The sequence below is a fragment of the Oncorhynchus nerka genome, linkage group LG10 (genome assembly GCF_034236695.1).
Source record: "Oncorhynchus nerka isolate Pitt River linkage group LG10, Oner_Uvic_2.0, whole genome shotgun sequence".
NCBI lineage: Eukaryota > Metazoa > Chordata > Actinopteri > Salmoniformes > Salmonidae > Oncorhynchus > Oncorhynchus nerka.
In genome coordinates, this window is record NC_088405.1 from 3,627,042 (window position 1) to 3,645,148 (window position 18,107).

General features: G+C 51.0%; 1 protein-coding gene across 2 annotated transcripts in view; it reads right to left on the reverse strand.

Annotated features, from left to right (window-relative positions):
• entpd1 (ectonucleoside triphosphate diphosphohydrolase 1) overlaps window positions 1-18,107 on the reverse strand; it is a 114,144-nt gene that overhangs the window by 45,622 nt on the left and 50,415 nt on the right. For both annotated transcript variants that reach the window (XM_065022930.1, XM_065022929.1), the window contains exon 2: window positions 17,426-17,550. In XM_065022930.1, the coding sequence (XP_064879002.1) occupies window positions 17,426-17,550 (125 nt within the window). The remainder of the gene's footprint in view (window positions 1-17,425; window positions 17,551-18,107) is intronic.

Consider the following 18,107-nt stretch of genomic DNA (forward strand, 5'->3'; position numbering starts at 1 on the left):
TGGGAGGGGAGCTGTTCTGAGACCATACTGCTGGTGTCCTTTAGGAGGGGAGCTGTTCTGAGACCATACTGCTGGTGTCCTTTAGGAGGGGAGCTGGTCTGAGACCATACTGCTGGTGTCCTTTAGGAGGGGAGCTGTTCTGAGACCATACTGCTGGTGTCCTTTAGGAGGGGAGCTGTTCTGAGACCATACTGCTGGTGTCCTTTAGGAGGGGAGCTGTTCTGAGACCATACTGCTGGTGTCCTTTAGGAGGGGAGCTGGTCTGAGACCATACTGCTGGTGTCCTTTAGGAGGGGAGCTGGTCTGAGACCATACTGCTGGTGTCCTTTAGGAGGGGAGCTGTTCTGAGACCATACTGCTGGTGTCCTTTAGGAGGGAGCTGGTCTGAGACCATACTGCTGGTGTCCTTTAGGAGGGGAGCTGTTCTGAGACCATACTGCTGGTGTCCTTTAGGAGGGGAGCTGTTCTGAGACCATACTGCTGGTGTCCTTTAGGAGGGGAGCTGGTCTGAGACCATACTGCTGGTGTCCTTTAGGAGGGAGCTGTTCTGAGACCATACTGCTGGTGTCCTTTAGGAGGGGAGCTGGTCTGAGACCATACTGCTGGTGTCCTTTAGGAGGGGAGCTGGTCTGAGACCATACTGCTGGTGTCCTTTAGGAGGGGAGCTGGTCTGAGACCATACTGCTGGTGTCCTTTAGGAGGGGAGCTGTTCTGAGACCATACTGCTGGTGTCCTTTAGGAGGGGAGCTGTTCTGAGACCATACTGCTGGTGTCCTTTAGGAGGGGAGCTGTTCTGAGACCATACTGCTGGTGTCCTTTAGGAGGGGAGCTGTTCTGAGACCATACTGCTGGTGTCCTTTAGGAGGGGAGCTGGTCTGAGACCATCACTACTGGTGTCCTTTAGGAGGGAGCTGGTCTGAGACCATACTGCTGGTGTCCTTTAGGAGGGGAGCTGGTCTGAGACCATACTGCTGGTGTCCTTTAGGAGGGGAGCTGTTCTGAGACCATACTGCTGGTGTCCTTTAGGAGGGGAGCTGTTCTGAGACCATACTGCTGGTGTCCTTTAGGAGGGGAGCTGGTCTGAGACCATACTGCTGGTGTCCTTTAGGGGGAGCTGTTCTGAGACCATACTGCTGGTGTCCTTTAGGAGGGGAGACCATACTGCTGGTGTCCTTTAGCTGTTCTGAGACCATACTGCTGGTGTCCTTTAGGAGGGGAGCTGGTCTGAGACCATACTGCTGGTGTCCTTTAGGAGGGAGCTGGTCTGAGACCATACTGCTGGTGTCCTTTAGGAGGGGAGCTGTTCTGAGACCATACTGCTGGTGTCCTTTAGGAGGGGAGCTGGTCTGAGACCATACTGCTGGTGTCCTTTAGGAGGGAGCTGGTCTGAGACCATACTGCTGGTGTCCTTTAGGAGGGGAGCTGGTCTGAGACCATACTGCTGGTGTCCTTTAGGAGGGGAGCTGGTCTGAGACCATACTGCTGGTGTCCTTTAGGAGGGGAGCTGGTCTGAGACCATACTGCTGGTGTCCTTTAGGAGGGGAGCTGTTCTGAGACCATACTGCTGGTGTCCTTTAGGAGGGGAGCTGTTCTGAGATCATACTGCTGGTGTCCTTCAGGAGGGGAGCTGGTCTGAGACCATACTGCTGGTGTCCTTTAGGAGGGGAGCTGTTCTGAGACCATACTGCTGGTGTCCTTTAGGAGAGCTGGTCTGAGAGCTGTTCTAGACTGCTGGTGTCCTTTAGGAGGGGAGCTGTTCTGAGACCATACTGCTGGTGTCCTTTAGGAGGGGAGCTGTTCTGAGACCATACTGCTGGTGTCCTTTAGGAGGGGAGCTGTTCTGAGACCATACTGCTGGTGTCCTTTAGGAGGGGAGCTGTTCTGAGACCATACTGCTGGTGTCCTTTAGGAGGGGAGCTGGTCTGAGACCATACTGCTGGTGTCCTTTAGGAGGGGAGCTGTTCTGAGACCATACTGCTGGTGTCCTTTAGGAGGGAGCTGGTCTGAGACCATACTGCTGGTGTCCTTTAGGAGGGGAGCTGTTCTGAGACCATACTGCTGGTGTCCTTTAGGAGGGGAGCTGTTCTGAGACCATACTGCTGGTGTCCTTTAGGAGGGGAGCTGTTCTGAGACCATACTGCTGGTGTCCTTTAGGAGGGGAGCTGGTCTGAGACCATACTGCTGGTGTCCTTTAGGAGGGAGCTGGTCTGAGACCATACTGCTGGTGTCCTTTAGGAGGGGAGCTGGTCTGAGACCATACTGCTGGTGTCCTTTAGGAGGGGAGCTGTTCTGAGACCATACTGCTGGTGTCCTTTAGGAGGGGAGCTGGTCTGAGACCATACTGCTGGTGTCCTTTAGGAGGGGAGCTGGTCTGAGACCATACTGCTGGTGTCCTTTAGGAGGGGAGCTGGTCTGAGACCATACTGCTGGTGTCCTTTAGGAGGGGAGCTGGTCTGAGACCATACTGCTGGTGTCCTTTAGGAGGGGAGCTGGTCTGAGACCATACTGCTGGTGTCCTTTAGGAGGGGAGCTGTTCTGAGACCATACTGCTGGTGTCCTTTAGGAGGGGAGCTGTTCTGAGACCATACTGCTGGTGTCCTTTAGGAGGGGAGCTGGTCTGAGACCATACTGCTGGTGTCCTTTAGGAGGGGAGCTGTTCTGAGACCATACTGCTGGTGTCCTTTAGGAGGGGAGCTGTTCTGAGACCATACTGCTGGTGTCCTTTAGGAGGGGAGCTGTTCTGAGACCATACTGCTGGTGTCCTTTAGGAGGGGAGCTGGTCTGAGACCATACTGCTGGTGTCCTTTAGGAGGGGAGCTGGTCTGAGACCATACTGCTGGTGTCCTTTAGGAGGGGAGCTGTTCTGAGACCATACTGCTGGTGTCCTTTAGGAGGGGAGCTGTTCTGAGACCATACTGCTGGTGTCCTTTAGGAGGGGAGCTGGTCTGAGACCATACTGCTGGTGTCCTTTAGGAGGGGAGCTGGTCTGAGACCATACTGCTGGTGTCCTTTAGGAGGGGCTGTTCTGAGCTGTTCTGAGACCAGACCACTGCTGGTGTCCTTTAGGAGGGGAGCTGGTCTGAGACCATACTGCTGGTGTCCTTTAGGAGGGAAGCTGGTCTGATATCATACTGCTGGTGTCCTTTAGGAGGGGAGCTGTTCTGAGACCATACTGCTGGTGTTCTTTAGGAGGGGAGCTGGTCTGAGACCATACTTCTGGTGTCCTTTAGGAGGGGAGCTGTTCTGAGACCATACTGCTGGTGTCCTTTAGGAGGGGAGCTGTTCTGAGACCATACTGCTGGTGTCCTTTAGGAGGGGAGCTGTTCTGAGACCATACTGCTGGTGTCCTTTAGGAGGGAGCTGTTCTGAGACCATACTGCTGGTGTCCTTTAGGAGGGGAGCTGTTCTGAGACCATACTGCTGGTGTCCTTTAGGAGGGGAGCTGGTCTGAGACCATACTGCTGGTGTCCTTTAGGAGGGGAGCTGGTCTGAGACCATACTGCTGGTGTCCTTTAGGAGGGGAGCTGTTCTGAGACCATACTGCTGGTGTCCTTTAGGAGGGGAGCTGGTCTGAGACCATACTGCTGGTGTCCTTTAGGAGGGGAGCTGTTCTGAGACCATACTGCTGGTGTCCTTTAGGAGGGGAGCTGTTCTGAGACCATACTGCTGGTGTCCTTTAGGAGGGGAGCTGTTCTGAGACCATACTGCTGGTGTCCTTTAGGAGGGGAGCTGTTCTGAGACCATACTGCTGGTGTCCTTTAGGAGGGAGCTGTTCTGAGACCATACTGCTGGTGTCCTTTAGGAGGGGAGCTGTTCTGAGACCATACTGCTGGTGTCCTTTAGGAGGGGAGCTGGTCTGAGACCATACTGCTGGTGTCCTTTAGGAGGGGAGCTGGTCTGAGACCATACTGCTGGTGTCCTTTAGGAGGGGAGCTGGTCTGAGACCATACTGCTGGTGTCCTTTAGGAGGGGAGCTGGTCTGAGACCATACTGCTGGTGTCCTTTAGGAGGGGAGCTGGTCTGAGACCATACTGCTGGTGTCCTTTAGGAGGGGAGCTGGTCTGAGACCATACTGCTGGTGTCCTTTAGGAGGGGAGCTGGTCTGAGACCATACTGCTGGTGTCCTTTAGGAGGGGAGCTGGTCTGAGACCATACTGCTGGTGTCCTTTAGGAGGGGAGCTGGTCTGAGACCATACTGCTGGTGTCCTTTAGGAGGGGAGCTGGTCTGAGACCATACTGCTGGTGTCCTTTAGGAGGGGAGCTGTTCTGAGACCATACTGCTGGTGTCCTTTAGGAGGGGAGCTGTTCTGAGATCATACTGCTGGTGTCCTTTAGGAGGGAGCTGGTCTGAGACCATACTGCTGGTGTCCTTTAGGAGGGGAGCTGTTCTGAGACCATACTGCTGGTGTCCTTTAGGAGGGGAGCTGGTCTGAGACCATACTGCTGGTGTCCTTTAGGAGGGGAGCTGTTCTGAGACCATACTGCTGGTGTCCTTTAGGAGGAGCTTTTCTGAGACCATACTGCTGGTGTCCTTTAGGGAGCTGTTCTGAGACCATACTGCTGGTGTCCTTTAGGAGGGGAGCTGTTCTGAGACCATACTGCTGGTGTCCTTTAGGAGGGGAGCTGTTCTGAGACCATACTGCTGGTGTCCTTTAGGAGGGGAGCTGGTCTGAGACCATACTGCTGGTGTCCTTTAGGAGGGGAGCTGCTGGTGTCTGAGACCATACTGCTGGTGTCCTTTAGGAGGGGAGCTGTTCTGAGACCATACTGCTGGTGTCCTTTAGGAGGGGAGCTGGTCTGAGACCATACTGCTGGTGTCCTTTAGGAGGGGAGCTGTTCTGAGACCATACTGCTGGTGTCCTTTAGGAGGGGAGCTGTTCTGAGACCATACTGCTGGTGTCCTTTAGGAGGGGAGCTGTTCTGAGACCATACTGCTGGTGTCCTTTAGGAGGGGAGCTGGTCTGAGACCATACTGCTGGTGTCCTTTAGGAGGGGAGCTGGTCTGAGACCATACTGCTGGTGTCCTTTAGGAGGGGAGCTGGTCTGAGACCATACTGCTGGTGTCCTTTAGGAGGGGAGCTGTTCTGAGACCATACTGCTGGTGTCCTTTAGGAGGGGAGCTGGTCTGAGACCATACTGCTGGTGTCCTTTAGGAGGGGAGCTGGTCTGAGACCATACTGCTGGTGTCCTTTAGGGGGAGGGTCTGAGAGCTGGTCTGAGACCATACTGCTGGTGTCCTTTAGGAGGGGAGCTGGTCTGAGACCATACTGCTGGTGTCCTTTATAAAGGAGGGGAGCTGTTCTGAGACCATACTGCTGGTGTCCTTTAGGAGGGGAGCTGTTCTGAGACCATACTGCTGGTGTCCTTTAGGAGGGGAGCTGGTCTGAGACCATACTGCTGGTGTCCTTTAGGAGGGGAGCTGTTCTGAGATCATACTGCTGGTGTCCTTTAGGAGGGGAGCTGTCCTTTAGGAGGGGAGCTGGTCTGAGACCATACTGCTGGTGTCCTTTAGGAGGGGAGCTGGTCTGAGACCATACTGCTGGTGTCCTTTAGGAGGGGAGCTGTTCTGAGACCATACTGCTGGTGTCCTTTAGGAGGGGAGCTGGTCTGAGACCATACTGCTGGTGTCCTTTAGGAGGGGAGCTGGTCTGAGACCATACTGCTGGTGTCCTTTAGGAGGGGAGCTGGTCTGAGACCATACTGCTGGTGTCCTTTAGGAGGGGAGCTGTTCTGAGACCATACTGCTGGTGTCCTTTAGGAGGGGAGCTGTTCTGAGACCATACTGCTGGTGTCCTTTAGGAGGGGAGCTGTTCTGAGACCATACTGCTGGTGTCCTTTAGGAGGGGAGCTGGTCTGATATCATACTGCTGGTGTCCTTTAGGAGGGGAGCTGTTCTGAGACCATACTGCTGGTGTCCTTTAGGAGGGGAGCTGGTCTGAGACCATACTGCTGGTGTCCTTTAGGAGGGGAGCTGGTCTGAGACCATACTGCTAGTGTCCTTTAGGAGGGAAGCTGGTCTGATATCATACTGCTGGTGTCCTTTAGGAGGGGAGCTGTTCTGAGACCATACTGCTGGTGTTCTTTAGGAGGGGAGCTGGTCTGAGACCATACTTCTGGTGTCCTTTAGGAGGGGAGCTGTTCTGAGACCATACTGCTGGTGTCCTTTAGGAGGGGAGCTGGTCTGAGACCATACTGCTGGTGTCCTTTAGGAGGGGAGCTGGTCTGAGACCATACTGCTGGTGTCCTTTAGGAGGGGAGCTGGTCTGAGACCATACTGCTGGTGTCCTTTAGGAGGGGAGCTGTTCTGAGACCATACTGCTGGTGTCCTTTAGGAGGGGAGCTGGTCTGAGACCATACTGCTGGTGTCCTTTAGGAGGGGAGCTGGTCTGAGACCATACTGCTGGTGTCCTTTAGGAGGGGAGCTGGTCTGAGACCATACTGCTGGTGTCCTTTAGGAGGGGAGCTGGTCTGAGACCATACTGCTGGTGTCCTTTAGGAGGGGAGCTGGTCTGAGACCATACTGCTGGTGTCCTTTAGGAGGGGAGCTGGTCTGAGACCATACTGCTGGTGTCCTTTAGGAGGGGAGCTGTTCTGAGACCATACTTCTGGTGTCCTTTACAAAGGAGGGGAGCTGGTCTGAGATCATACTGTTGGTGTCCTTTACAAAGGAGGGGAGCTGGTCTGAGACCATACTGCTGGTGTCCTTTACAAAGGAGGGAGCTGTTCTGAGACCATACTGCTGGTGTCCTTTAGGAGGGGAGCTGGTCTGATATCATACTGCTGGTGTCCTTTAGGAGGGGAGCTGTTCTGAGACCATACTGCTGGTGTCCTTTAGGAGGGGAGCTGTTCTGAGACCATACTGCTGGTGTCCTTTAGGAGGGGAGCTGTTCTGAGACCATACTGCTGGTGTCCTTTAGGAGGGGACCATACTGCTGGTGTCCTTTAGGAGGGGAGCTGGTCTGAGACCATACTGCTGGTGTCCTTTAGGAGGGGAGCTGGTCTGAGACCATACTGCTGGTGTCCTTTAGGAGGGGAGCTGGTCTGAGACCATACTGCTGGTGTCCTTTAGGAGGGGAGCTGGTCTGAGACCATACTGCTGGTGTCCTTTAGGAGGGTCTGAGACTGGTCTGAGACCATACTGCTGGTGTCCTTTAGGAGGGGAGCTGGTCTGAGACCATACTGCTGGTGTCCTTTAGGAGGGGAGCTGGTCTGAGACCATACTTCTGGTGTCCTTTAGGAGGGGAGCTGTTCTGAGACCATACTTCTGGTGTCCTTTAGGAGGGGAGCTGGTCTGAGACCATACTGCTGGTGTCCTTTAGGAGGGGAGCTGTTCTGAGACCATACTTCTGGTGTCCTTTAGGAGGGGAGCTGTTCTGAGACCATACTGCTGGTGTCCTTTAGGAGGGGAGCTGTTCTGAGACCATACTGCTGGTGTCCTTTAGGAGGGGAGCTGGTCTGAGACCATACTGCTGGTGTCCTTTAGGAGGGGAGCTGGTCTGAGACCATACTGCTGGTGTCCTTTACAAAGGAGGGGAGCTGTTCTGAGATCATACTGCTGGTGTCCTTTAGGAGGGGAGCTGGTCTGAGACCATACTGCTGGTGTCCTTTAGGAGGGGAGCTGTTCTGAGACCATACTGCTGGTGTCCTTTAGGAGGGGAGCTGGTCTGAGACCATACTGCTGGTGTCCTTTAGGAGGGGAGCTGTTCTGAGACCATACTTCTGGTGTCCTTTAGGAGGGGAGCTGTTCTGAGATCATACTGCTGGTGTCCTTTACAAAGGAGGGAAGCTGGTCTGAGACCATACTGCTGGTGTCCTTTACAAAGGAGGGGAGCTGGTCTGAGATCATACTGCTGGTGTCCTATACAAAGGAGGGAAGCTGTTCTGAGACCATACTGCTGGTGTCCTTTACAAAGGAGGGGAGCTGGTCTGAGACCATACTGCTGGTGTCCTTTAGGAGGGGAGCTGTTCTGAGACCATACTGCTGGTGTCCTTTACAAAGGAGGGGAGCTGGTCTGAGAGCATACTGCTGGTGTCCTTTACAAAGGAGGGGAGCTGGTCTGAGACCATACTGCTGGTGTCCTTTACAAAGGAGGGGAGCTGGTCTGAGATCATACTGCTGGTGTCCTATACAAAGGAGGGAAGCTGGTCTGAGACCATACTGCTGGTGTCCTTTACAAAGGAGGGGAGCTGGGCTGAGATCATACTGCTGGTGTCCTTTAGGAGGGGAGCTGTTCTGAGACCATACTGCTGGTGTCCTTTAGGAGGGGAGCTGTTCTGAGACCATACTGCTGGTGTTCTTTAGGAGGGGAGCTGGTCTGAGACCATACTGCTGGTGTCCTTTAGGAGGGGAGCTGTTCTGAGACCATACTGCTGGTGTCCTTTACAAAGGAGGGGAGCTGGTCTGAGACCATACTGCTGGTGTCCTTTAGGAGGGGAGCTGTTCTGAGACCATACTGCTGGTGTCCTTTAGGAGGGGAGCTGTTCTGAGACCATACTGCTGGTGTCCTTCACAAAGGAGGGGAGCTGTTCTGAGACCATACTGCTGGTGTCCTTTACAAAGGAGGGGAGCTGGTCTGAGAGCATACTGCTGGTGTCCTTTACAAAGGAGGGGAGCTGGTCTGAGATCATACTGCTGGTGTCCTTTAGGAGGGGAGCTGGTCTGAGACCATACTGCTGGTGTCCTTTAGGAGGGGAGCTGTTCTGAGACCATACTGCTGGTGTCCTTTAGGAGGGGAGCTGGTCTGAGACCTTACTGCTGGTGTCCTTTACAAAGGAGTGGATTCAGCATGTCAATTCCTCTCACAAATACAAGTAGTGATGAAGTCATTCTCTCCTCCACTTTGAACCAGGAGAGATTGACATGTATATTATTAATGTTAGCTCTCCGTGTATATTTAAGTGCCAGCTGCGCTACCCTGTTCTGAAATAATTGCACATTTCCTAAGTCCCTCTTTGTGGCACTTGACCACACAACTGAACAGTAGTCCAGGTGTGACAAAACTAGGGCCTGTAGGACCTGCCTTGTTGATAATGCTGTTAAGAAGACAAAGCAGCGCTTTATTATAGACAGACTTCTTCCCATCCTTGCTACTGTTGTATCAATATGTTTTGACCATGACAGTTTATAATCCAGGGTTACTGCAAGCAGTTGTCACGTTCGTTGAATGGAGGAGACCAAGGCGCAGCGTGATATGAATACATGTTACTTTAATGACGACGAAGAAACACATAAACAAACGTGAAGCTAAATATAGTGCTGACACAGGCAACTAACACATAGACAATAACCCACGAAATACCCAAAGAAGATGGCTGCCTAAATATGGTTCCCAATCAGAGACAACGATAAACAGCTGCCTCTAATTGAGAACCAATCTAGGCAACCATAGAAATACATAAACACCTAGACAGTACAAAAACACATACATCACCCATGTCACACCCTGACCTAACCAAAATAATAAAGAAAACAAAGAATACTAAGGTCAGGGCGTGACAGTACCCCCCCAAAGATGTGGACTCCCGGCCGCACACCTAAACCTATATGGGAGGGTCTGGGTGGGCATAACTCCGAGGTGGCGATTCTGGCTCGGGACGTGGACCCTGCTCCACTTCTGACTCGTCACACTTACTTAATGTCTCTGGAGCGGGAACCCTCACCGCAGACCACGGACTAGAGGACGCCACTGGACTGATGGTCGAGTCTGGAGTGAGTGGCGCCTCTGGATTGGAGGGAGATTCTGGCGGATCCGGACTGGAGGGAGACTCTGGCGGATCTGGACTGGAGGGAGACTCTGGCGGATCCGGACTGGGACCCGTCGTGGTAGGTTCCGGACTGAGACCCGTCGTGGTAGGTTCCGGACTGGGACCCGTCGTGGTAGGTTTCGGACTGCGACCCGTCGTGGTAGGTTCCGGACTGGGACCCGTCGTGGTAGGTTCCGGACTGCGACCCGTCGTGGTAGGTTCCGGACTGCGACCCATCGTGGTAGGTTCCGGACTGCGACCCGTCGTGGTAGGTTCCGGACTGCGGCCCGTTGTGGTAGGTTCCGGACTGCGGCCCGTCGTAGGAGGTTCCGGTCTGTAGACTATCGCCGGACGCTCTGGACTGGGTACTGTTGCCGGACGCTCTGGACTGGGTACTGTTGCCGGACGCTCTGGACTGGGTACTGTTGCCGGACGCTCTGGACTGGGTACTGTTGCCGGACGCTCTGGACTGGGTACTGTTGCCGGATGCTCTGGACTGGGTACTGTTGCCGGACGCTCTGGACTGGGTACTGTTGCCGGACGCTCTGGACTGGGTACTGTTGCCGGATGCTCTGGACTGGGTACTGTCGCCGGACGCTCTGGACTGGGTACTGTCGCCGGACGCTCTGGACTGGGTACTGTTACCGGACGCTCTGGACTGGGTACTGTCGCCGGACGCTCTGGACTGGCGAGGCGCACTGTAGACCTGGTGCGTGGTGCTGGCACTGGTGGTACCGGACTGGAGACACGCACCTCAGGGCGAGTGTGGGGAGGAGGAACAGGGCGTACAGGGCTCTGGAGACGCACAGGAAGCCTGGTGCGTGGTGTTTGCACTGGTGGTACTGGGCTGGGGACACGCATCTCAGGGCGAGTGCGGGGAGCAGGCACAGGACGTACTGGGCTGTGGAGGCATACTGGAGGTCTGGAGTGTAGAGCTGACACTGGTGGTACCGGGCTGGAGACACGCACCTCAGGGCGAGTGCGGGGAGCAGGCACAGGACGTACTGGGCTGTGGAGGCATACTGGAGGTCTGGAGTGTAGAGCTGACACTGGTGGTACCGGGCTGGAGACACGCATCTCAGGGCGAGTGCGGGGAGCAGGCACAGGACGTACTGGGCTCTGGAGGCATACTGGAGGTCTGGAGTGTAGAGCTGACACAACCCGTCCTGGCTGGATGGTTATACTTGCCCGCTGGCACAGGACGCACAGGGCTGTGCAGACTCACAGTACGCAGAGCCAGCGCAGGATATCCTGGTCCATGGAGGTATACTGGAGACCAGGAGCGCTGAGCCGGGAATCCTCCTTCCTTGCTGGATGCTCATTCTAGCCCGGCCAATGAGCTGGAATATAGCGCACCGGGCTAGTGAAGCTAAATTCTATTTTTCGAAAAATTAATTAATTTATTACGTTCAATACCATTCATTCTTTACAACTCAGAATTTTCATTCATACTCCAATAATGGTATTTTGATTTAACTTGTAAACCCCAAAACAAAACCTCAGGGGAGCATCTTCCCTCCCCGTCATCCTACAAACTACCTTTCACTATCTCCCCGTCTCTAATCTAACCCCAAAATCTAAATGTAACCCAGCCCTAAACCCCCCTTCCACCTCTCCCGGGCAGCATGCTGCCCCCACTTCCTCTCCTCCCTCTTCCTCCCCCTCAAGTCTCCTTCCACCCTCCTCACTATCCCTTCCACCCCCCAATCTCTCCCTGTCTTCACCATGTTCTGCCTGGCTTCCCACAGCCCCCGTTTAAAGAGACTCATGAGAAGCCAGAGCAGAAACCTTTCCCTATCCGTCCCTCTCGCTCTCCCTACACCTCTCTCTAACCTGGCCCACGTCAATACAAAATCCCCTCTTACCAAACCTAACAACACCCGTGCCCAAGCCCATACTACTCTGGCAAAGGCACAGTCCCAAAAGGCATGGCGCACAGTCTCCTCCCTGCCACAGGAGGATCTTGGACAGGTGGGGGATTGCGCCAAACTATGCCGGTACATGATGGAACGTACCGGCAAGCATACGTACAGGTGCCTGTGATCTAAACCTACTCGGGCAACTTCAACCTCGGGGTGCGCACGCAGCCACTTGGCCGCATGGCCAAAGTGCCACGGCAGCTGTTCCGCCCGAGGACCCGTGTTAGACCACACCATTGCGCTTCTCGCCTGATACGAGAAGAACACCCGCAAGAGATAACCCGACGGGTGTATCACTGGATGAGCAAGCTCCGTCAACAAGAAAGAAACAAAAATTACGTCCAGCTTGAGGGGGAGATGTGGTACCCCCCTACCTCCCTCCCCGATGGGGCAGAGCATGCGTGCCCTGGCGACCCACTCGTACCTGCCACCCCACATGAACTGAAACACAAGCCTCACTAGAGGCCTCCTCAGACAAGCCGGCAATGGGTAGATGTACGCCAAATACAAAAGAGACGGCAACACATCCACCTTAAGAACCAGGACCTTGCCCATAAAAGACAAAGACCTAGCCCTCCACATCACTAGCTTCTTCTGTACCACTGCGATACCCATGTTCCAGTTTAGCGTCGCTGAGCCGGAGGTCTCAAAATGGACCCCAAGAATCCTCAGGGCCCCCTCACAGAGAGATAACCCCCCGGGCACATCCGTCCTTCCGCGCCATCTTCCGAAAAACTTAACGGAAGACTTTGCATGGTTCCGAACCGCTCCCGACGCTCGGGTGAAATCCCCAATGATGGCAAGGGACCTTGTCAGACACGAGTCCTTGCACAGCAGCAAGGAAGTGTCGTCGGCGTACTGCGTCATCTTAACACGCAGCCCACCACTTCCAGGGATCAACAAGCCTTCCACCCCTGTGTCTGCCCTAATGGCAGCCCCCAGAGGCTCCATGTACAGAACGAAGAGGAGAGCCGAGAGTGGGCACCCCTGCCTGACCCCAGATGAGAGGTCAAAAACATCACCCAAGTGACTATTTACACTAACTCGGCACCCCGCTCCGACATATAATGTACAGATCCATCCTATGAACTTCTCCCCAAATCCTAATCTACCTAACACACTGAATAGAAAAGTTCTATTCACGCAATCAAAGGCTTTCGCCTGATCTAGCGCTGCTACCATTAAAGGCAGACCTCTATCTTCAACCCAAGCGATGGAGTCCCTAATTAACTGTAGGGTTCCATCTAATAGAGCGGCCCTCTACCCCGCACGTCTGATCCTCATGGACGACGTAGGGAAGGGCTGTACGCAACCGGTCTGCTAAAACCCTTGCAAGTAGCTTGTAATCGACGCACAGCATGGTCAACGGCCGCCAGTTGCCAAGGTCTGTTGCTTCCCCCTTCTTATACAGAAGTGACAGCACACCAACAGCCATTGATCCCCCCGGGACCCCCGTCTCAAGGATGGCCTTCAAGACTTCGAGGACCACTGGTCCAAGTATACCCCAAAACTTGAGATAAAACTCAGCCGCAGCCAATCCATCCCAGGCACCTTCCCTTTTCCCATCCTCCTAAGAGCGCTCTCAACCTCTTCTAGTGTGATCTGGGCCTCCATCACTTCTCCATCACTTCTCTAATGTCCTCCGGCAACCGCCTGGACAAGTGTTCTAAAAACACATTTCCCTGCTCTACATCTATTTCCCTTTCCTTAAATAAACATTGGAAATGGTCAGTTTTCACCCTGACCATTTCCTCTGGTTTTCTAGAAAGCCTAGAAAGCTGTCCTGGGGAATTCCTGATTCTAACTGGATTTTGTTGGAGAGGCTTGCATTAAAGAACACCCTCTGTGCTCTGTTAGACAGGTAACTCTTTATCCACATTATAGCAGGGGTAAAGCCATAACACATACGTTTTTCGATAATGTCAAAAGCTGCAATGAAGTTATCATCAATTTCTCTCAGCCAATCATCAGTCATTTGTGTCAGTGCTGTGCTTGTTGAATGTCCTTCCCTATAAGCTGAAAGTCTGGTGTCCATTTGTTTACTGTGAAATAGCATTGTATCTGGTCAAACACAATTTTTCCAGAAGTTTACTAAGGCTGATTGGTGGGCTATTTGAGCCAGTGAAGGGGGCTTTACTATTCTTGGGAAGCGGAATGACTTTAGCTTCCCTCCAGGCCTGAGGGCACACACTTTCTAGTAGGCTTAAATTGAAGATGTGGCAAATTGGAGTGGAAATATCGTCTGCTATTCTCCTCAGTCATTTTCCATCCAGATTGTTAGACCCCGGTGGCTTGTCATTGTTGATAGACAACAATACTTTTTTCACCTCTTCTACACTGACTTTTCAGAATTCAAAAGTACAATGCTAGTCTTTCATAATTTGGTCCGATATACTTGGATGTGTAGTGTCAGCGTTTGTTGCTGGCATATAATCCCTATCTTGCCAATGCCCGGTGTAGACAGCAACACTGTCTGGTGTAGAGGTCCTGGATGGCAGGAAGCTTGGCCCCAGTGATGTACTGGGCCGTACGCACTACCTTCTGTAGTGCCTTGAGGTCTGAGGCCGAGAAGTTGCGATACCAGGCAGTGATGCAACCGGTCAGGATGCTCTCGATGGCTCAGCTGTAAAACATTTTGAGAATCTGAGTAACCTTGCCAAATCTTTTCAGTTTCCTGAGGGGAAATAGGTTTTGTCGTGCCCTCCTCACTGTTTTGGTGTGCCTTGGTGTGCTTGGACCATGTTCGTTTGTTGGTTGATGTGGACGCCATAGAATTTGAAGCTCTCAACCTGCTCCACTACAGCCCCGCCGATGAGAATGGGGGAGTGCTCGGTCCTCCTTGTCCATCACCCTGATAGATCTCTTTTTATTTAGCCCTCAATAGCCTCAGTCATTAGGCAGTATTAGTTTTGTTTAATTTAGCTTCTCCTGTTTTGTTTATCTGCCTTTATTATTAAAACTACCTTCTGCACCTGCTTCCTGAATCCAAGTGCTTTACGTTACAAGAATGGCAAGATGACAGCAATCTGCAGGTCATGGAGAGAGGACATCAGTTCTGAATCTGAATCCATGATAACAATGACAGAGAAATCTGATTAACTAACAGTACCCAGGCCATTCCATGTAATTGATCTACTCCAGAGCTACTTGATTCAACTTGTCAACTAATCCTCAAGGTCTTGAATAGCTAGTTCAGAGCTACAGCACAATTGTGAAACATCTGGGTGTCCCCGAGGAGAGGTTTGAGAAACACTGCATTACATTCCAGTAAAAACACTAGAGAAAGTCTTTTCAACATTTATTCAGAACCGAAAATGAACCAGAAAATACGCATTTTCAACGTCCGGAAAATACCTATTTTAACGTCCTGAAAATAACTATTTTCACCTTTCATTCAGAACCTAAAATTAACCTACCTTCAGCGTCTGGAATTGTGTCGTATAATGTATTTTAAATGCAATTTTGCTTACTGGGTTCAGATTTTTGGGAACACACTAAAAAGTAACTTGACATTGTTGATTAGTCAGCATAAATGTGTATTACAATGGCATGAAGAAAATGGCATTTACAGAACGGTGTACTGAATTAATGCATCATAAGGTAAGGACTGGAATTTGTTCTGGATGCTCGAACAGCGACGTGTCTGTCTCGTATGTTGATCTAGCTAATTATCTAGCAAAGCATACAGTCGGGAGAACAAGTATTTGATACCCTGGCGATTTTGCAGGTTTTCCTACTTACAAAGCATGTAGAGGTCTGTAATTTTTATCATAGGTACACTTCAACTGTGAGAGACGGAATCTAAAACAAAATCCAGAAAATCACATTGTATGATTTTTAAGTAATTCATTTGCATTTTGTTGCATGACATAAGTTTTTGATCACCTACCAACCAGTAAGAAGGTATCTATGTGTTTTTGTAAGTCTATGGTTGCCTAGATTGGTTCTCAATTAGAGGCAGCTGTCTATCGTTGTCTCTGATAAAATGCAAATGAATTACTCTACACCTATGGGTGTATTGAATCACCCATCCAAAGCGTAATTAACAATTTCACCATGCTCAAAGGGATATTCAGTGTCTGCTTATATTCACCCATCTACCAATAGGTGTCCATCTTTGCGAGGCATTGGAAAACTTCCATGGTCTTTTTGGTTGAATCTTTGCAACTGTCTTGTCTTTGTGGTTGATTCTGTGCTTGAAATTCGCTACTCCACTGTGGGACCTTACAGACAATTGTATGTGTGGGGTAGAGAGATGGGGTAATCACTCAAAAATCTGGTTAACCACTATTATTGCACACAGTGAGTCCATGCAACGTATTATGTGAAGAAAAAATATATATATATATATATTATGTGACTTGTTAAGCACATTTGTACTCCTGAATGTATTTAGGCTTGCCATAAAAGGGGTAAAAGACTTATTGACTCAAGACATTTCAGCTTTACATTTTTAATGAATTGGTAAAAATGTCTAAACAAAAAATTCCACTTTTTACGTTGTGGGATATTGTGTATGGATCAGTGGCACAATATCTAAACGTTATCCATTTTAAATTCAGGCTGTAAGACAACAAAATGTGGAAAAAGTCAAGCGCTGTGAATAGTTTCTGAAGGCACTGTATGGCACAGTCTCGTTGGCTTGTGGCTACTGTCTACTGGCTAGTTGGCTAGCTAACTGGCTATAATAGGATGTTCACAAGCTTGTTGTTTGTGCTCTGATTTTTTTTTACACAGATGACTTATCTAGCTAGCTTCCTTTGCTTGTAGCTTGCTTCTCGTCCGACTGTTGTTAGCTACAGCTGCTCGCCTGCTACAGCTAGATGCTGCTGTTACACAGCAACCGAGTAGCTGGTCCCGGTTTTAGAACTCTGAGATTCAGCTGAAAAGATGTTAGCAATGTCATTTTTTTTTTACAAAAAAGTAGCACATAGTTGGTTCTTCATGGACAGAAATGAGCATGTGAGAGCGCTACATTATATATTTAATAAAACATTGCACCTAAAAACTTAAACACTTTTTTTCTCCTCAACTGGTAGTAACAGTCTTGTCCCATCCATGCAACTCCCCTACAGACTTTGGGAGAGACAAAGTTAGATAGCCAAGCTGCACTGCTCGCTTAACCCAGAAGTCAGCTGCACCAATGTGTCAGAGGAAACACTGTCCAACTGGTAACTGTGGTCAGCTTGCAGGCACCCGGCCCAGCACAATGGGACAGAGAAATCCCGGCCAGCCAAACCCTCCCCTAACCCAGACGACACTGGGCCAATTGTGCGCTGCCTCATGGGTCTCCCGGTCATGGCCAGTTGTGAGCCTGGGATCGAACCCGGGGCTGTAGTGATGCCTCAAGCCTTGCGATGCAGTGCTGCACCACCCGGGAGACCTGCCATCAGACATTTTTAAAATCCTATGGTCACTTTATGGAGGCTAGTCTCGTTTTTAATCCCACGTCTAAAATGTGAGCTAGATAGGCGCAGAAAATACTCTGAAAACTCAATTGTCAACGACCCTGTTAAGATATCCGGTATGTGGTTCTTGGTAACGGACATACAGCTCATGACGAGAGGTGGGGAATGTGCTGTGTACCTTTTCATAAACATTGGTATCATATTGGCTTAGATATGATGGTAGGGAGATTTAAATTCAACATTGAGCTTCAACCAATGCATAATATAGTCTACAATATTTGGGATTTTTCCATCGCAGCCACAGAATTGCAAACATTTATTGTACCTCGTTGCCATAACAACCACATATAGTACCTTGTACTTCTGTAGGAGAGGCTTGTTCTGCAATACTGCTGTTATCACCAGGGCAACTATCGCTGTGATACCAAGCACAGTGATGATGATCACAGCCTTATACCAAGCGTTCTTTCCTTTCGTCTCTGAGGAAGAGGGAGAGTAGGAGAGATGGGGAGAGAGGGTGAGAGGGAGGAGAGAGGGAGGAGAAGAGATGAGGGAGAGAGAGAGGGAGGGGGAGAAGGAGAGAGGGAAAGAGTTAGGAAGAGAGAGGGAAAGTTGGAGAGAGTTAGCATTTTCCAACCAGCTGCTGATGATGTCACATCTGTATTATTGATGACAGGAGGGTTATGAGTGTTATTGTTGATGCTGTTGTTGTTGCTGTTGTTGTTGTTGTTGCTGCTGCTGCTGTTGTTGTTGTTGTGTAACTAGGGACTAGTTCTAAATGTGTTGTAAATGTCTATATTAACTCAAGTTAATGTTCTAACCAGAGGTAGGTTCAACAAGGGAAGTAGTTTGTTCATTTGTTTTGTGTTAGATCTACTAGAACCTTTCCTGGGCACACCCTTTTTCTCCATGTTCGCCTTCCTTTTACCTATTGAGGGATGGCAGTATGGATCTACTAGGCCTCAGGGGGAAACATGGGGAAAAGGGGGGAAACCTTTTCCCAGATTGTTTTGACCGCTATGCCACGCCACACCAC